Source organism: Sinohyriopsis cumingii, chromosome 1 (genome assembly GCF_028554795.1).
Source record: "Sinohyriopsis cumingii isolate HCF-2022 chromosome 1, ASM2855479v2, whole genome shotgun sequence".
Taxonomy (NCBI): domain Eukaryota; kingdom Metazoa; phylum Mollusca; class Bivalvia; order Unionida; family Unionidae; genus Sinohyriopsis; species Sinohyriopsis cumingii.
The window spans coordinates 82,466,124-82,487,519 of NC_142961.1; the positions used below are offsets into that span (position 1 = coordinate 82,466,124).

At 35.6% G+C, this 21,396-nt stretch overlaps 1 protein-coding gene across 2 annotated transcripts in view; it reads left to right on the top strand.

The window, feature by feature from the left end:
* Nucleotides 1–21,396, top strand: part of LOC149807240 (uncharacterized) — an 82,476-nt gene that overhangs the window by 54,566 nt on the left and 6,514 nt on the right. For both annotated transcript variants that reach the window (XM_089963945.1, XM_089963948.1), the window contains exons 12-14: nucleotides 2,026–2,174; nucleotides 10,033–10,498; nucleotides 13,252–13,364. In XM_089963945.1, coding sequence (XP_089820071.1) covers nucleotides 2,026–2,174; nucleotides 10,033–10,498; nucleotides 13,252–13,364 — 728 coding nt within the window. The remainder of the gene's footprint in view (nucleotides 1–2,025; nucleotides 2,175–10,032; nucleotides 10,499–13,251; nucleotides 13,365–21,396) is intronic.

Consider the following 21,396-nt stretch of genomic DNA (forward strand, 5'->3'; position numbering starts at 1 on the left):
CATGCTGGAGACGGTGCATTGTGTCAAATGCTGCAGACAAATCAAGGAAGGTGAGGACTGTAATCTTCCCGCTATCCAAAGCAGAGAGAATGCCATTAAATACTTTCAGAAGTGTAGTTTCACTACTGTGGCAAGGGCAATATGCTGACTACATTGCAAAAAAGACTGCTTGAATTCAGTTGAGATACAAGTTGGTATAGAACAACTTTTTCTAAGATTTTTTGTATGAATGGGAGATTAGCAACTGGGCGATAGTTCTTGAAATCATTATGGTCAAGTGTTGTTTTCTTCAGCAAAGGCTTTACAATGGCAGTTTAGAAAAATGATGGGAATTCCCCCGATGAGAGAGAGGTCTTAATAACATCAGTTAGTGAAGGCAATATTGGATCTAAGCACTCAAACAGCAGTGATGTTGGAAGTGGATCAAGTTCACATGACTTTGGTGCACTCTTCATCATGATTAATGAGGGTCCATCGGTGCATAAACGGGTGGACTGGCGAGTATCACTTAATGGTGGTTTGTTCAACAACAAAGGACGTTGTAGCAGTGGAGCAAGACAGCTGAGAAAAAGTCTAATTCTCATTTCCAAAACAAGGAGATGAAGAAACACATTTGAACTGAACAGCCAGTGCATGATGAACACAGTAACATAGATGAAGACAGAAGCAAGCACATATATCATGAAAAATAGCACAAAAATGGAACAGCTGCTTCAAGCCAGTTAAGCAATAGTGGCCATCATGTACAATATGGCTAAACTGAAACATCTTTGTAGAAAATCAATTGGAATTTGACCAGATTTGACAAAAAGTATTGTGCCATGAGATCTGACAAAAAGTATTGTGCCATGGTTTTTCAATATTATGCAGATATTGGTGTGAGTGCCAGTATGATTGCAGTTAGTGAAAATTGAAGAACTGCTGAAAATTCTAAACAGGATTCAGCCATATTTGGCAGAAAGGATCCTGGCATAAAAGCTTTCAAATGAGTTGGATTTTATTCAGTGTGTCAACAGTTGTACTAATACAGACAAATCTTTATTAAAGACTTAAAATTCCATGTTGACCAGATTTGCACTGATGATTTTGATCCTTGGTCCAGTACTATTGCAGTTACTAAAATTAGGAAAAAATTCAGCTATTCATATTAATAATTGTACATAGGATTTTGATCAAATTTAACAGAAAGCATCCTGATCTGAAAGCCTTTCATTTGTTTACATTTGGTGTTGATATGCCATTAAATATGGCTGAAGATAACAGATGAAGAAAAAACAACTTTTTCCCAGAACCTGTCAACAGAATTTTAAAAGATTTTCAGACAAACCATCCTACTCAACCTGATTTTTTTTGGCCAATTGCTCTTGCATTTGGCTATCAGACAGCTGTCAGCCAAGTGTGCAATCTCAGTCCACTTGGGCCTCTATTTCTTTTACTCCTTTAAAATGGCAGATTGGTTCCATTACTGTTTGAAAATTCAATTTAGTTGACATGCAAAGAGTTAAAGTTTCTGGAAGACTTAAATATATTGACTTTTAATTTTCACAACTTTTATTTGTATAAATGGAAATGGATTTCTAAGAATAAAACGTGAATGCCCAAATGTTACATTGATACTTATAATCTGTTACACTGTAACAGCAGGTTTAAACAGTACTTAAAGCTCTTGATGCAGACGATTAAAGTGTGATATTACCTGTAATCTCCATAATCATTTTTACACTGTAGCAGAAGACACACATAGAGGAATAAAATGTGATATAACTTTATTCTAAAGCTGCTGATTTCACAGTGTTATATTCCTGTTAAATACTTAATGGAAGATTATCCAAGAAACTCCGGCTGAGCTAATTCTGAGATAGATGGAAATAACAGTTTGAGTCCAAATGATATAAAGACAATTTTACTGTATCCAAAAAATGTCATTTAACGAAAAGGTTTAACTCTTCAATTGTTTTTGTGGTTTTTAAATTAAAAAACAATTTCATTGTATATTCAACTAATAAATCTTATGTGCTTGCACAGCTGGTCCATCAAATGTATATTGTGATGGTCCACCCAGGAAGAGAAGAAGGAGAACAAGATACAAGGAGAAAAAAATGGAGGTGGTGAAATGTCTAGAACCTTCAGCACAATTAGAGATAGAAGAGGAGAGATCTGAGGGGATGTCCAAGGTTGGTTGATGGTTCTTTTGCTGTTAAAATACAGGAGGGTAATATAAAGATTATCACTTATGTGAGAGGGTCCCAGGTGGCCGAGTGGTCTAAGTGGCTTCACAGGGTTTTCCTGGGTTCTTTCTCCACAATATATACGTGTTGATATGTTTAGCCTGTCATGTGCTGAAAAATGGGTTTAAAACCATAAGACCAGAAACCTCAGACCACTTACATGAGAGTTTTTGTTTTACTCTAGCTTATAAGCTGCAACATTTATCAAAATTTCTTTAAATAATGCAATTTTAGAAATACCAACAATTCCAGACTGCTCAGCATTTTGAAGTTGCATGTGAAATTCTGAACTCTTGTGACAGATTCTACAAAATCATGAATTTGTTGCATAGACTTTAAAAAGAATGCCAATAGTGTGGACGATAATAGAACTGATATCCATAACTTATTCTTGAAACATTTCACTCTTTTCCCTTAAAATTATTAAAATAATGGGTGCCAAAATTGTTCTTTCTCTTGGTATGTAGCAGCATGTTTCTGCAGTCAATAATTTTTGTTAATACTGCCTGATATTATAATATTGTAAATTCATTGTACCTATGAACATTTCCTTGTATCAAGTTTTGCAGTTATTTAAATGTGTTCAGGGCCCTGCATCAAGACTCATCTGCCCTATAGTAATCACCTTTTCCACCAGTCCATGAACTGCCAATTATATTTATTATATATAGATGTGCCTTCTAAAGTTTGGTCATTTCAGGTCCAATTATTATGGCCCTTTTTCCTATCACTGTTAAATCTCCACTCCATTAGATCTTGTAACCTACATAGCTTAGGAACCATTCTGATATTCAGATGCAGTTTGGTGTTTATATGGACTCGGAACCGAGAAGTTCTTTTCTGTGGGTTTTCTCTTGTCAGCTGTTTGGATAGAATTGTGACCCAGGACTGTTAACTTTATAACTTCACATGGGACATTACTTGTAACAGGCCTAGCTTATGTGTCTTACGTGGGTTTAGTCACATTTAGAAGTTATATCACCCTCATTTTGGTTTCTTGGAGCTAATTACATCAAAATTTGTTAGATTAAAACCAAGTTTGGCAGATGATTTCAGATACATGACTTCAATAACCAGCTCTTCAAAATACGATTTACAGTGATTATGGCTCCTGATTGCCCTCCCTTTTTAGTTTTTAAAGCATAACTATAATACCATAGCTGCCAACCCTCACGAATTTGGTGTGAATTTCACGACTTTTTCAGCGATTCACAGATTCACGCCGTAAGCCAAAAATTCACGAATTTTCCAATCCTCAATTATTTTAAATCTTTAATAAAATAACCGATTTCCCATTAAGCGCTAGTCATGATAGTCGCAGTTGCTGAAACGGTCCGGTACTGCTGGTCACAATATTAGTAGATCTACAGCCGATTAGTACAGTTGGCCCAGTAACAAGCATTTTAGCCTCTTTTAATCTATATGTATAAGAGTAGTTTTACAAATGCTTTTGAGAGAAACTGGGGCTTAACCGGAAATTTGCTCCGCGCATGCGTCAAAACACTGATTTGAGTTACTGTTCTGCCTCGCATGTAAGATTTTGAAAATGTCTTCACCACCAAGGAAAAAGAAATGTATTACTCAAAAAGTGAAGTTTAATTTGGAATATATCAAAAATTGGCCGTGCATTCTGCCATTAAACATTGATATTCTTTTATGCTTCTTGCGCTCAGTGTGTCATCGCAGAGACGATGTGAGGAAGAATGTCGGTTGCAAAAAAACACGTAGAAGTTGGGAAAATTAAGAATTCGCAGATTTCATCTCTGGAATATTTTAAACCATTTGCGGCAGACCTGTAGGCTACCAACGCTGAAGCATTATTTGTGAGTTTTCTTGTCGAACGCAATCTACCTTTATCAGCTGGAGACCATGCTAAACATTTGTTCTGACAAATGTTCCCGGACTCGAAAATCGCTTTTTTTTCCTGTGGAAGAACCGAAAATGCTGCAGTTCCTGTGCATTACTCACAGCAACAGTGACAGCATAAGAATATTTTCTTTAGTGAGGAAAATTAAGACAGACTTTAGGGCCTCCTTAGCTGCAGAAAATTTGTCAGCAATTTTAGTCCCCAAGATCAACCTGCAGGCAATAAGTCGGAACTGTTTAGAAAACAAATTTACGATCAAGCAGTTGAGGAAGTTCAAGTCTGCCACAGTATAATGTCTTGATAAATAAATATTTCTGCATATGTGTAGTGTTTTATATTTATTTTGTGAACTTGATATAGTGTAGTATTGACGGTCGGAGTGGTCAGAGTGGATGGAGTTATTGTCATGGTTTTTTTCACGAATTCATGTCCAAATTCACGACTTTTTATCCCTATTTTCACTGATTGTGAGCCTGGAAGGTTGGCAGCTATGTAATACCCGTTGTTAGTTTTCAACCAAGTTTGGCACTTGGCTAGTTACTGATGAGAGCTTGAATGAGATTTTGCAAGTATTCTACATTATCATTTAGAGGAGTTATAGCCGCTGATTGCTGATCCTTCTCACTTGCTCTAGGTAGTATAACTTTACTAAAGAATATTGCATTGCAGCCAGATTAATTATGTACCATTAGATTTACATGAATTTGAATGAGTTGCAATTCAGCCACATTAATTATGTACCATTAGATTAACAAGACCTTCAATGAGTTGCAATTCAGCCAGATTAATTATGTACCATTAGATTAACAAGACCTTCAATGACTTGCATTTCAGCCAGATTAATTATGTACCATTAGATTAACAAGACCTTCAATGACTTGCATTTCAGCCAGATTAATTATGTACCATTAGATTAACAAGACCTTCAATGAGTTGCAATTCAGCCACATTAATTATGTACCATTAGATTAACAAGACCTTCAATGAGTCGCAATTCAGCCACATTAATTATGTACCATTAGATTAACAAGACCTTCAATGAGTTGCAATTCAGCCAGATTAATTATGTACCATTAAATTAACAAGACCTTCAATGACTTGCATTTCAGCCAGATTAATTATGTACCATTAGATTAACAAGACCTTCAATGAGTTGCAATTCAGCCAGATTAATTATGTACCATTAGATTAACAAGACCTTCAATGAGTTGCAATTCAGCCAGATTAATTATGTACCATTAGATTAACAAGACCTTCAATGAGTTGCAATTCAGCCAGATTAATTATGTACCATTAGATTAACAAGACCTTCAATGAGTTGCAATTCAGCCAGATTAATTATGTACCATTAGATTAACAAGACCTTCAATGAGTTGCAATTCAGCCAGATTAATTATGTACCATTAGATTAACAAGACCTTCAATGAGTTGCAATTCAGCCAGATTAATTATGTACCATTAGATTAACAAGACCTTCAATGAGTTGCAATTCAGCCAGATTAATTATGTACCAATAGATTGACAAGAATTTGAATGTTTTTCATTTCAGCCAGATTAATTATGTACCATTAGATGGACAAGACCTTGAATGAGTTGCATTTCAGCCAAAATTTACTATGTACCGTTAGATTGACAAGACTGCCAATGGGTTGCATTTCAGCCAGATTAAATGTGTAACATTAGATTGACAAGACCTTGAGTGAGTTGCATTTCAGCCAAAATTTACTATGTACCATTAAATTGACAAAACCGCCAATGAGTTGCATTTCAAGCATTCATTGTTTTAAAGAATTATGGGCCTTGAATGCCCGTCTCCTTGAGACTTTGGTTTTCAGCAGTAGTTCTTTTGTGTAGATAGTTGATGCGAGAACCCAGCAGAGAAAAATACAGTAGAAAATGGTGGCAGAAAGCAAAAGAAACAAAGCTGAAGCTTATGGTAGCTAATTTTGTTTAGTGTGAGACTTGCAATTCACTTGTTATAGGTTTAATTCCCACCCAGGCCAAAAGGTGTTGGCTTCCTCAGTGTGTACTCAGACCTACCAACCCTTACAATTGACAGCAGGTGTTCCTGAATTGACTTTGAAATTACAGACTTGCAGAATAATAGCAAAAATCACAAAGTATGTTTATTGTGGTCAAAACCAGTTACTTTGATTTGGATCCAGATTTCATGTTAGGTTCAATGAAGTTGGTCAGAGAATAAAACTAACTTTACAGGATTACCACAGATGCATAAAACTGCCCATTATATTTACCCCAAGCACTGGCTTGGTCAAGCTGTTGCTTATAGCATTTTCTAGAAATGGTGTCAAACAAACAAAAAAGGTGAAAGGGACAATGAGCCTCATAAAATGTTTCAGTCCCACGTATGTAAAAGAAAATAATTGATAAAATGTTGAAAGCCCCCTGGTGTAAAAGAAAATAATAGATCAAATGTTTAAATTTCACAGATGTAAAAGAAAAAAGTCAGATTGTTGTGGAAAAATCAGGAAAGGCAGCTGTTATGTTCATTGGACATCATGTCATATTTATTTGATACATCATGCCCTGTTCATTTGAGTATATCATGGCATGTTACTTGAGTACATCATGGCATGTTACTTGAGTACATCATGTAATGTTCATTTGAGTATGTTATGTTCATTGGACAACATTGCATGTTCATATGAGTATATTGTGGCTTGTTCATTGGACATCATGTTATGTTCATTTGAGTATATCATACCAAGTTCATTTGAGTATATCATGTCTTGCTCGTTTGAGTATATCATGTCTTGCTCATTTGAGTATATCATGTCATGCTCATTGGAGTATGTTATTGCATGTTAGAGGTGAGTGTGATTGTCATGTGAAATTGGAGAAAAAAAAGCCAATGATTAAATAGAGTTGAGAGATCAGACAAGAAGTTATTGAGCACTTGGGGTTTGCAGCTTTATTTTTTTTTTTTTACTACTGAAGCTAATTAAGGTCTAATTGTACTTGACATATTAGTTAATATAACATTTGCCTTTGCAGCATGTCTCAGATCACACTTGTGAGTTTTGTAAATGTACGTTATGAGTTTTGTAAATGTATGTTTTCCTTGTCAATAATGTCAGATATTTCATTACATCTTACTGAAAATTGGTCTATCTTAGGAAAACTGATTATGTTCTACCCCAGTGTTTTTATTAGCCCACTCACATTGGTTGATACATACTGTATATATTTATATATATTTGTATCGAGTCCAACTGCAGTCAACAGAGATTATCATCTGCCATCATATTCGAGTACAACTGTAGTCCTCAGAGATAATTCATCATCGCACAATGTGCCAGCAGTTCAGTGTCAATATTGTTTGTCCAACTAATTGATCCTAGCAAACTGTGTGGACCCTGATGGCCTGAACATTATGTGATGGTAGATCTGGATGTATAAAAATGTACAGTTGGATCTGACCTATATACAAATATGTATATGTGTCACCATTGTGACAGTGACAGTAACAGACATTTGAACTTTAAAATTATGTTTTAGTTTTGACAGTGACCTCCATGTGAACAATACAATTATATATTATAGTTTTGACAGTAACAGCCATGTGAACAGTAAAATGTTACAGTTTTGACAGTGACAGCAGCATGTACATTAAAATTATGTTATAGTTTTGACAGTGACCTCCATGTGAACATTAAAATTACATGTTATAGTTTTGACAGTGACAGTGATGAGAACATTAAAATGATGTTATATAGTTCTGACAATGACAGCCACATAACATTAAAATTACATGTTATAGTTTCACAGCGAGAGCGTCAGGGTCCCGAGTGGCCGAGTGGTCTAAAGTGCTCTCCGTTATGGATCACTGCCATCTCACCTCTGCCTGCGTGGATTCGAGTCTAGGATTCGGCCAATATGGGTATGTGAGAAAGCTTGCCAGTAGCTTCTCGTGGGTCAGTGGTTCTTTCCAGGGTTTTCCTGGGTTCTTCCTCCACCATTAATACTGACCGCCATGCATATCCTATTATGTGCTGCAAAATGGCGTCAAACCCCACAACGACAGCGAGAGCCACGTGAATATCGAAATTACATGTCACAGTTTTGTGTCAGAATATCTGTAACTCAGATACTGGGGGATAGATCATTTAATGGTTTGTAGGCGAGCCACCTTGTACCACAGAACCCTTGTAAAAATGGGTCCAATCCATGTTCTCCAGTCCTATTTTACTGTAACAAGATGGATATCTTAGAATTTGGAGAGAATGTTCTATGCATTAATTTGAAGAGTCATACCAAAGACTTATAATAATGGTTCTAACAGCTGCCTCACTAGGTGCTCATTATTAAGAGATTATTGTTAGGACTGGTTATCCTGGTGTCAGGATAATGTGACTGGTGGGACATCATGCCACATGACTCCAGCATGATGCCTCAGGGGGCGCTCACCAGTTATTATGTACTTTTGAGAGAGTGACGTATGTAAGGTGAAGTTGTTTGCATTTAAAACATGCACATTAGATAGAATGTTGGCATACCTCTATGCTACTTTGATGTAATATGGCTGACATTACTTTGAATAGTGTACTTTTGGAAATTGTACATGATCTTAGCACACTGCTAACTAAAATGACTGCTCCCTTGTGCTCCAAAATCAGCCTGAATTTGTCTGAAGTACACTATCCTTAGTAGCTATTCAAATAGGGAAAATGAATTTTTCCAGACTAGACAATACCAGCTTCTGGAAGTGCAATGAATGAATTACCAAATATATCAAATGTAAAAAAGTTAACAGCTTCATTTTTTTTACAATTTACCTCGGAAGTTCAGGAGGTGAAAATGACCAAGTGGAGCTGGCACTTTTTTGAAAAGTGCACATCTGGAGTAAGGCCAAGGTGTATACTCTTTAACCCATATACCCATCAATACACCAAAATAAAGGGAATTAAAGGTTCTTTGAACAATACCTAAGATATACAAGGTCTTTTTTAAATAGCGAGTATAACCAGTGAGGAAACTCAGGGAAATTCTTTTTCTCTAAAATTCTAACCCTATGCAAAATACGAAACTGTAGGGTGCCACATCAGTGCTAGACATCACTATAAACTGCCACATTGAGGACATTGCAGTGATATGACTGAAAAATTGTTAAAGCTACTTTAAAAGTCAAAAACACACATGTACATTGTTTTGAAGCACACAAATAAGCATTGTTATCAGTCTTAAGATTTTGTGTTAAAGCTTGTAAAAATATGAGATAATGGGAGGGTGCAGTTTACAGATGTGGTATAATGTTGAATTGATTTAGTGCTGCTGCAGATGTTATAAGTCAAACATTTTCTCCTAACATTCTGTGCTTCAGAAGGTTTATGTGGCCCTTCTGTGATTTAAATAATGTCCTTCCCTTTTGTCAATTCTTGCATTAGATAATATCCCTTAAAAACCTCTTTATGCCATGATAACAAAAATCATTGACTTCGCCGAGATTAAAAATTAGCTATTCTTCTATTTATATATGCTCGCAGCATTATTCAGAAACCTGTTTTTTAAGCATTCTATGTTTTTGTGTGCTCTTTGGACTTTTCTTAGCATCAGTTTTCTTCTTTCAGTTAGATGATCTGTGTTTGTGCAAGACTTTTGTTTTTGTCTTGCCTGTGAATTGTAAAACATCAGGCGCACATTGGAGGGGGGAGGCAATGTTGACAAGTCCTTCCATTTTGTTAAAGTTTTTGAGTCAGACATCTTGTGCATGTATTCAGCAGAAACGTTTGCAAAAATAAATACTGTATATCGTAGTTTGTACCCAGATGTATTTCAGACTAAACTGCATAAATCAACATAATAATTCCATTCACATGTATGTTGAAATACTTATATTATATCTTAATTATTTGATATCTAACTATTTACTAAAATGATTGCATCATTGAAGTTTGTTTCATTATTTTCATCTCTTAGGAACAAATGGCGTACTCCCTTCTCTATGTTTCCCACCTTGTGCACAGCAGCAAAATATCTGACATGGATGCATACTCTTGGTATGTCCTAATAACAGCGACACTACAAGGCCTTGAGATGAGTCGATATCGGTTGATTGCTCCACCTGACACAGTCGCTGCCAAGGAGCATTGTTGGTTGCAAACTCTTGAGAATCAGCTCGTTACATATCTTCAGGAAGTCAGTCTATCTGTCACAGCTATGGAAAAGAAAGAGAAGATCTGTGCTAAGTTTATCTCGCAGCTTCTTAGTCAGGGCCTGGACTTCTACAAGGGTGCAATCCCAGTAGTTTTGATGTATGCACTTGTGAAATGCTCACCTGACGGGGATAAGAATGCCTTACAGCTGTGTGTCAACATGATGTGCCACTCCACAAACCCATTTGGATCATTTACAATTCGACATCTAGAGATAACCTCATATTTAAGTACGACATATTCAATATGCCTTGTTGTCAATTCTTTCGGAGTATGTTGCCAAAAGTGAAGTCTGTTTGTACATGGTCGAGTAGTTATGCCTTCTAGTTTTCTGACCAAACTTTGATCAAATTAAAAATGATTACTAAACCTTGATCAGTCAAGAGCTTACTTATTTAGTTTAGGTAAATTAATTTCAGTTTTAGTTAAAAGTATGATTTGTGGCAGACCACACCAGTATGTACAGCTATGTAAAAATCAGCATTTTTGCAAGTCATTGTGGTTAATTTTATAAAAGGCATTGTGGCTAATAAAGATACATTGTTAAAATTTTGGTTCATCCCTTTTATCAGTGAAAATTCTTTTAAATTTTAAATAATATTAGTTGTTACCATAAAATTAGCATTGACTTGTGATGATGGTTATGATTTGTGCAGGAATTTTCAACGCATATGCCAAAAGTCATACTTCTGACTAAAATTAAAATGCATTTACCTATTCAGAATAACTGAGCTCTCTTGTTAAAAAGGTTTGTAGTTATTTAAATTTGATGAAGTGATTTTTTAAAGAAACTACAGATATATGTACTTGACTGTGTCCAAAATATACAGATATTTCTACTTGAATGGGTACTGATTATATAGATATACCTACTATGTACAATACTACTATATACAAACCATACACATTTACCTATTTGACTGTGTCCAAACTATACAGATATATCTACTTGAATGTGTACTGATTATATAGATATTACTACTATGTACAAACCATACACATTTACCTATTTGACTGTTGTATCCAAAATATACAGGTATATCTACTTGAATGTGTACAAACAATAATGATGTACCTAGCTGATTGCACAAACTGTACAAATATACCTACTTGACAGAATACTAATTATAATGAAATACCTACATGTACAAACCATAGATATACCTGCTTGACTTTAAAATATGCTTTAGCTATCCTCAATTTAATTATTTAAAAAAAAATTGGTTTATTGCATTTGCCTTTCAATGCTTGAACAATTTTTAAAATCATTTTTCAGACAATGTATAATCAAGAAATACACATAGAAGATATTACACAAGTTTATCGATGTGCAATTTACAAAATGAGTTAAATAATAATCAGTTCCATAAACTGATTGCAACAAATGGTATAATGAATTATTTATGACTGAATCGACCATAAAATGTGTAGGTGTTTGAAATTTCAGTTTGCATTAATTTGATAAATTTGTCCAGTGGTGTAAAACTTATGTTGATGCAGTAAATGTTTGCATGACAGACTTTGTTTTTGGACCATTGCTTGAATTATGTGGATGTGGACAGTACAATTCTATTGGTCCTGGAACAAAGAGTCCGAAACAAAATGTTCAGGACCTGGTAACTTAGTGTCTGGTCTAAAACTAACAAAACTTTGCAATGCAATTTAATTTTCATAGGTTCATGCAGAACTTTAGCAGAGATACAGTTGAAAATGATCTAGAAAAGTTTACTACAGTTTTAGATTACAAATGCTTTATTGTGGCCCAGCTTTCATGTAACTTCTCCACTTGAGTATGTACTCATCTAAAAATTCTATACTTCTGCTAGTCCAGTTAAAGGCCAATATCTCAATGTTGGCCTAAAAAAACCTATCTTGTTTCAAAATGCTTAATGCACTTTATTTTGACAGGTTACAATAATAACCATGCAAAACTTAACTGAGATTTTATTTTGCATTTAGATGTTTTATGAAAGTTGGACCAGGTCACAAGAAGGTACTTTTCATCGCCCTTTGAAAGTGTAGCATCATATAACTAAGAGTCATATGCATCTTACCAATTTACAGACTGGCTAACTTCATTAAATATGCAGTACAGTTATCCAGCTGTTTTTAAACTCTGGTTTATGTGAATATCAGTTAAGTACTGTGGATTATGCAAGTTTCAATTATTTACTCCAGTTATAGATTATGCAATATCAGTTATTTACTCTGGTTATAGATTATGTGAATATCAATTATGAATGCAGGTGTCCTTCATTAAACTTATTATATGGACATGAAACTTATCTTTTCAAGTAACTGGCATCATGTCATTCAGACTAATATTTGGGTTTGATTTTTTTTTCCTTGTATGCAACTTGAACTCCATCAACACTGATTGAAAGATGAGGGGGGTGATCAAATTCAGTATGTTTTACTAGGGTAAGTAGATGACAGCAGAGGTTTTGGAGCCTAGATTGAGCCCCTAGGGGAGGAGGGGTGGTGAGGTTAAATGTCATATTTTAATAGATGACATAGACTCCTTAATATCTTAACTCCATCTGCACACTTGAGGGTGATGGTTATATTTGGTATGAGGTTTTACTAGGGTGGGTAGATGGCATTAAAAAGTTTGTTTCCTGGATACATACCTTAGGGTGGGGTGGGGTTTGGGAGGAGGGTGGTGGTGGAAGAAAAAAAAACTCAAAAAAGGCAGATAATTATAATGGCTTCAGTCAGATGGTTTTAGTTGCTAAAAGGTCTTTGAGCATTGGACATTTCTTTCAGTATATTACAAATTATTGGGATATAAGGTCTTCGAACATTGAACATATTTTTTCAGCATATTGAAAAATATTGGGATGTATGGTCTTTGAATGCTGGACATTTTTTTCAGCATATTGCAAAAACTTTGGATGTACAGTCTTTAAACATTGGACTTTTTTTTAAAGCATATTGCAAAATATTGGGATCTAAGGTTTTTAAACATTGGACCTTTTTTCAGCATATCGCACAGAGTATCAGAAGCATTTTGAGAATTTGATTTCCTGCCTGGAACAAACCATGAACTTGTTCTTCTCAAGAGTGAACAAGACTCAAGAAAGCATGCTGATGAAGGTAACATACTATCCTGTTTTTATATATTAGTCGAAGATCTGATCTGTACATCTCTCCATCTATCTATTATCATTTTTGTTTTTGCGTAGTCACTATAGTTTGACACCATCCACCTTTACCAAACTTTGTGAATTTGTTTGCACTTGGGTAGCCGTCTCCCTCTTTCGTTGGTAAGCTCATTGCAAGAAGGTCCACAATGTACTTCCCAGTCTTTTAGAGCATCTTTGCCAACTTTGGCATTCCAGTCTCCTTGGACAATGAGGATATCTTTCTTACTGACCATGTTTAGAATACCCTGTAGTTTGTTGTAAAACTCCTCTGTTTCTTCATCATCATGATCGGTAGTTGGAGCATAGACTTGGATAATTTTGATGTTAAAGGGAGATGCTTTCAGACGAATGGAAATGATTCTGCTAGATATGGGGCAGCATTCAAGCACAGATCCCTTGATGGCTTTGTTTACAAGGAAGCCTACTCCATTTATGGACTTGTCACACTCTCCACTATAGTATAATATATGCCCATCTTCGGTTTGGTGTTCTCCTAGGAATTTCCATCTAACTTCACAGAGTCCCAGAATGTGCCATGTGTAGTGTTCCAGCTCATGTGTCAACTCTTTTAGTCTTCCAATTTGCGCCAGAGTTCTAATGTTCCAGGTGGCGATAGCAATGTTGTCTCTCGCTCTGACTGTATGCATAGTACTAGTACACTTGTCACCTCCGTCCTGGTGGACAATGGCAGGCGCGGTCCTTGTTGACCCGGGCGACAACCGATCCAGTATTGTAAGCTCAGATTTGTCCAGCATTATCAGTGTGTCTTGGGCAAAAGTTGTCTGGCGGAGCCCATCCCTCTCCAGACCAAGGAGTTGCCAGAAGGGGATGTAGTACATCATCCAGCTGCCTTAGGGACCATGTATGTTTAAACTATCTTCCCCGTGTGTTGTAACTGTGGACCTTAATGCTTAAACTGTGGACCATGTATGTTTAAACTATCTGCCCTATGTGTTCTAACTGTGGACCTTAATGCGTAAACTGGACCATATATGTTCATACTATCTGCCCTGTGTGTTCTGTGGACTTTAATACTTAAACTGTGAACCATGTATGTTTAAACTATCTTCCCCGTGTGTTGTAACTGTGGACCTTAATGCTTAAACTGTGGACGATGTATGTTTAAACTATCTGCCCCGTGTGTTCTAACTGTGGACCTTAATGCTTAAACTGTGGACCATGTATGTTCAAACTATCTGCCCTGTGTGTTCTAACTGTGGACTTTAATGCTTAAACTGTAGACCATGTATGTTTACACCACCACTTGATGACAGAAACAATTATGTATTTGAGTCAGAACTGAACTGATCACTAGTTAAATTTATCAGAATATTTGGAGGTTGCAGTACGGATCATTTAGGTGCTTACCATAATCATATTTGTTCAGTCAGTTCAAATGCTCAGTCAATTAGATTCATCTAGTAGACTGTTTATTTCACAGAGAGCTCGATAATTCTATCGTTCTTACATGGAAGGTATGAAAACCAGTCTAGTATCACAAAAAGCCAACATGGTGGCTGCAAAGTGTAGCTGCTTACCAGATGGCCTAGCAAAAAATTAAATGCTCTTACTCTGAGTCATAACTGCATTAATTTTATCAGAAACTGTGAGTGTTATAATTGTTATTTCTTTAATCTGCTGAAAGATGAGATGAATCTATGGCATTGATGAAATTTGACCTGGTACTAGCCAGTTGCATTGCTAGTTTGCATGAGTACACAAACCTTGCCACCCACATGTTTATGACATCATAGGTCCAGTAGTCATGTGATATCAATAACTTGTTTCAAATGTAGAAAAAAAGATATTAAATGAAAGTCCTATACTGTTTGTAATAAAAAACAAAAATGAAGGAATACAATATTCTCTGTATATTTATTCAGAGAAGAATTACCCAGGTTTTGTTGTACCATGTGACTAGCATGTTAACATGTGTTCTCTGCTTAATGAAGCTGACTTTCCTGATTGCTGTGACAGTGGCAGGTTTTTGGTCATTGTTTTTGTTAAAAAAATGTTGAGAGTTATATGTTCTTTGTTTTGTTTTTTTTTACAAAAGGTATCTGACTTTCATTTATTATATTAGAATTTTTGTACAACAACATTTGAAAGGAGTTTGTTGCTAATATCACATTAGTATATGATTTCCAGTGTTGTAGTTTGAGATTTGTGTAGTCATATGATTAATAATGCAAATGGCGAGTACTTGGTCAGGTTTCATCTGTGCTGTAGTTTTGTATAGTCTGTCAGCAGTTTAAAGAAATAATAATTATAATAATTGCCATTTCTGAGAAAATAAATCATTTCCTATAAATATCATGCAGGTATGACTGTGTATCATTGTTTAAGTTTGCTAGGCCTATTGATAAGCAACTATCATATATTGCTAATGCATAGTGATAGTAAATTACAGTTTTTTAATAGGCAATAGCTCCAACCCCACACCCCAACCTACATACCCATATGTGAAAAATAGGGTGGGAATATTCAGCGGAAACCCTGATTAGAAACAGAATGCCATTTGTTTTATGTCAAATTTATAGTCTAAAATGTTGAATCACTGAGCTGAACTTTGGTTAAAAAAACTATTACACTGTGACATGTAGCTTGAAGTATTGGTTTCAGAACTTAAACAGGGTGCTAGAGAAATGGGAGATATGTCAAAATTTAAATCAACCCTTTTGTAAGTTGGTTTTTTAAATGATGTATTTTTAACCACATTGTCTTAAGGAGTTTAGGTTGTTTGAAAATTCTCATTTTAGGTTTTATTGCCACAAATTATTTCAGGGTTTAAACTTTTTTCTTTACAAGATATGATTCTGATAGTTTGAATTTATCAATTTTTCATACTGTGATAGGAAATGTTTAGTTTGTATAACATGCATACAGATTGCTGTTTTGATTTACGACTGATTATTTTGGTTGCTTTAGAATTAAAGGTTTGAAGGAAACAAAGTCAGTTTATGGTCATTACGTTGTTTCCTTGAACCAACATAATGCAGGTCAGCAAAATAAACTTAGACTTTTTATCCTATAAATTGAAAGGTCATTGCATGCCAATTTATAGGTATATGCAGTTTTCAGACACAATTCCTGTGATACATGTTGTGGTTTAGTGCATGATCATCATTTTTGACTTGGATGTTTTGGGAGAGTCTTGAAATTGAAACATCTTTTGATTTTAAAAAAATGCATGTTTTATAAGCTAAATGTTTTTTTAATTCCATTCAGTAATGGTCATATGTGAACCTTGAAAAAAATTAATTTCATCCTGGAAAAACTCCTGGAAATGACCTGGAAATTTATCTTAAAAAAGGCATGGGGACCATAGTTTATGCTGTGGACCATGTATGTTTTAAATATGGACTAGTTATGTTTAAAATTGTCCATGTATGTTTCAATGGAACAGTGTGTGTGTGTTTTGGATTTTTAACGTAGCTTTAACAATTTTTCAGTCATATCGCTACAATGTCTGCAGTGTGGCAGTTTATAGTGATGCCTAGCACTGGGGCATCATGCCGCAGACATCAGTCACATTATCCTGACACAAAGCCGACCAGTCCTAACACTAACTTCTTAATGCTGAGCGCCAAGCGAGGCATCTGTTAGTACCATTTATGTATGTCTTTGCTATGCGTTGGCAGGGGATCAAACCCACAACCTCCCGTATCTGAGGTGGCTGCTGTAACCACTAGGCCACCGGAGCAGTCAAAATGGAACAGTCTTTGCCACATTTTATAATGATGCCATATTTGTTCAAGGGTACCAAATGCTTCTAAAAATAATGCAATTCTTTGTTGCTATGTACCCATATTCAGAAATTTTGTGTGTGTGAAACACTTGTAAAATAATAAAGCTGTATGAATATTTAATTTTCTTATCTATTTATAAGTTCCATACAGAGATGAATACATTTTTAGAATCTGTAAGTTCCTTACATAGATAAATGCATTTCTAGAATCTCTAAATTCCATACATAGATAAATACATATCTAGAATCTAGAAGTTCTATACATAAATACATATCTAGAATCTGTAAGTTTCATGCATAGATAGATACATTTCTAGAATGTAGATGTTCCATACACAGATAAACAGACCTGCCAAATCTTACAATTTTGGCACAAGTCTTACAAAAATTACCCTTATAATGCGAATTTACGACATAAAAGCCAAAACTACAGAAAAATGATCATTGCTGAAAAATCCGGAAAATTTGTTCATCCATGTTTGATTTGGGTCTGGGTTTTATATTAGAAGTAGTGAAATTGGTCAGGGGACCAGACTAACTTTACAGCAGCACATCAGACCCTTTAATCTGCACCTATTTGTTCATGGAAAGCGTCTGCATGATCAAACTGTTGATCATATAATTCTTTTTACAAATGGCATCCAGCAAGCGATGCATCTTTAAGACGAAAGGGAAAATAAGCCTCTTGAAAAGTGTTAATAATCAACACATGAAAAATAATAAGGAATATTCAGATTCTTGTGAATAAAAGCTGGAAGGAACACAGTTATGTTTATTGGACATCACATGCCAATTTGAGTATGACTTGTGGAGGGAAATATGATTGACATCGTCATGTGAAATGGAAAAAGAATTTCCAGAAATTATGTCAAGTTGAGAGACAGCAACAAGCCACTGAGCTGCATAGGGTTTGGAACTAAAATTTGTGCACCGAACTAGTGGTAAAGTCTATGCGTACTTTACAGACTTTTCAGTTGTACATAATGTTTATAATCGCTGCTCCTTCCGAATACCGAACTTTTAATTTTCCAGCTTTACAAAAGCAGTTTATGATATTTTGTTACACATTACTGAAAACTGGCAAAACTTACAGGGGAAAACCATCAACTGCCTTACTGTGATGGAATACATTCTAGAATCTAGAAGTTCCATACATAGATAAATACATTCTTAGAATCTAGAAGTTCCATACAGAGATAAATACATTTCTAGGATCTCTAAATTCCATACATAGATAAATACGTATCTAGAATCTTGAAGTTCCATACATAGATAAATACATTTCTTGAATATAGAAGTTCCATACATTGATAAATGGGGGCCCTGAGTGGTCTAAAGTGCTCACTGTTATGGATCACTGCCATCTCACCTCTGTCTGTGTGGGTTCAAGTCACAGGCTCGGACAATGTGGGTATGTGAGAAAGCTTGCCAGTAGCTTCTTGTGGGTTGATGTTTCTTCCTGGGGTTTTCCAAGTCAAACCATACTTATAAAAATGGTTCTAACAGCTGCCTTGCTTGGTGCTCAGCATTAAGAGGTTAGTGTTAGGACTGGTTGGCCTGGTGTCAGGATAATGTGACTGGGTGGGACATCATGCTACATGTCTGCGGTATGATGCCCCAGTGCTAGACATCATTATAAACTGCCACACTGCAGACATCATAGCGATATGACTGAAAAATTGTTAAAGCTATGTTAAAAATCCAAAACACACACACACACACACTAGAATAGTTCCATACATGGTAAAGTGGTGACTGATAGACAGACAATAGGCCATACCATACTTTTCTAGAATAGTTCCATATATGGTAAGGTGTTGACTGATAGACAATAGGCCATACCATACATTTCTAGAATAGTTCCATACATGGTAAGGTGTTGACTGATAGACAATAGGCCATACCATACATTTCTAGAATAGTTCCATACATGGTAAGGTGTTGACTGATAGACAGACAATAGGCCATACCATACATTTATAGAATAGTTCCATACATGGTAAAGTGTTGACTGATAGACAATAGACCATACCATACATTTCTAGAATAGTTCCATACATGGTAAGGTGTTGACTGATAGACAGACAATAGGCCATACCATACATTTCTAGAATAGTTCCATACATGGTAAAGTGGTGATTGATAGACAATAGGCCATACCATACATTTGTAGAATAGTTCCATACATGGTAAGGTGTTGACTGATAGACAATAGGTCATACCATACATTTCTAGAATAGTTCCATACATGGTAAAATGGTGACTAATATACAGACAATAGGCCATGCCATACATTTGTATAATAGTTCCATACATGGTAAGGTGTTGACTGATAGACAGACAATAGGCCATACCATACATTTCTAGAATAGTTCCATACATGGTAAAGTGGTGACTAATATACAGACAATAGGCCATACCATATATTTCTAGAATAGTTCCATACATGGTCAAGTATTGACTGATAGACAGACAATAGGCCATACCATACTTTTCTAGAATAGTTCCATACATGGTAAGGTGTTGACTGATAGACAATAGGCCATACCATACATTTCTAGAATAGTTCCATACATGGTAAAGTGTTGACTGATAGACAATAGACCATACCATACATTTGTATAATAGTTCCATACATGGTAAGGTGTTGACTGATAGACAGACAATAGGCCATACCATATATTTCTAGAATAGTTCCATACATGGTCAAGTATTGACTGATAGACAGACAATAGGCCATACCATATATTTCTAGAATAGTTCCATACATGGTCAAGTATTGACTGATAGACAGACAATAGGCCATACCATACTTTTCTAGAATAGTTCCATACATGGTAAGGTGTTGACTGATAGACAATAGGCCATACCATACATTTCTTGAATAGTTCCATACATGAAAAAGTGTTGACTGATAGTCAGACTATAGGCCATACCATACATTTCTTGAATAGTTCCATACATGAAAAAGTGTTGACTGATAGTCAGACAATAGGCCATACCAAACATTTATAGCCAGCTAACCTTATGGTATGGCCTCTTTCCTCTACACTTTTTGTCTGACCAACAGTCAGCGCTTTATTGTAAACACTCAAGTTTTAGCTCACCTTGCCAAAGAGCAACTGAGCTTGTGGTATGGCTTTCTTTCTTCACTTCTTTCATCTGTCCATCAGCCAAAATTTTATTGTAAACATCCAACTTTTAGTTTACCTTGCCAAAGAGCAACTGAGCTTATGGTTTGGTTTCCTTCCTCCATTTATATCTTTCCATCAGGCAGCACCTTATTGTAATCACTCCAGGGGCCATCAGACTCGGGGATAAGTTTGATTATTACCCACATGCAAACATATATATGAGGTGAGGTAGCATTTGTTTGGCTGAGGTCTTGTTTGTGCTCTGGAAGCCAATTTTTTTTTTATATAACATCTGTTTTGCTGAGCTTGTTTGCACTGTAGAAGCCACATTTCTCATATAGCACATATTAGGCTGAGCTTGTTTACACTCTAGAAGCCATATTTCTGATATCTGTTTTGCTTGGCTTGTTTACACTCTATAAGCCATATTTCTGATCTGATCTTGATTAGATTGGTATCCCAGATGAGTTTAATTGTGAGCAACATTACACATGTTAAGGAGATCTTGCATCTGATTGGTTGATGTCAGCACTCTAGTGGCCATATTTCTTATGAGAATTGTTGTCAGCACTCTAGTGGCCATATTTCTTGTCAAAATTGTCAGCATTCTAGTGGCCATATTTCTTATCAAAATTGTTGTCAGCACTCTAGTGGCCATATTTCTTATCAAAATTATTGTCAGCACTCTAGTGGCCATATTTCTTATCAAAATTGTTGTCAGCACTCTAGTGGCCATTTTTCTTATCAAAATTGTTGTCAGCACTCTAGTGGCCATATTTCTTATCAAAATTATTGTCAGCACTCTAGTGATCATATTTCTTATCAAAATTCTTGTCAGCACTCTAGCGGTCATATTTCTTATCAAAATTGGTGTGTACGCTGTATCAGGGGACAAATTGGATACTGCCAGAACGAAAAAGTATTTTAAGATCAAATTTAATTTGAGGATTGTGGAAGATGTCAAAATATGGAACTAATAAGATTGCTAAAGTTTCATTCAGAAATTGAATCTGCCTACTTCATTTGCATTGTGTATGCCAATATGAGCTGGTAAAAAATAGAAACTTCAGCTTTTTGATGATATCTGTGAAACACTGAAC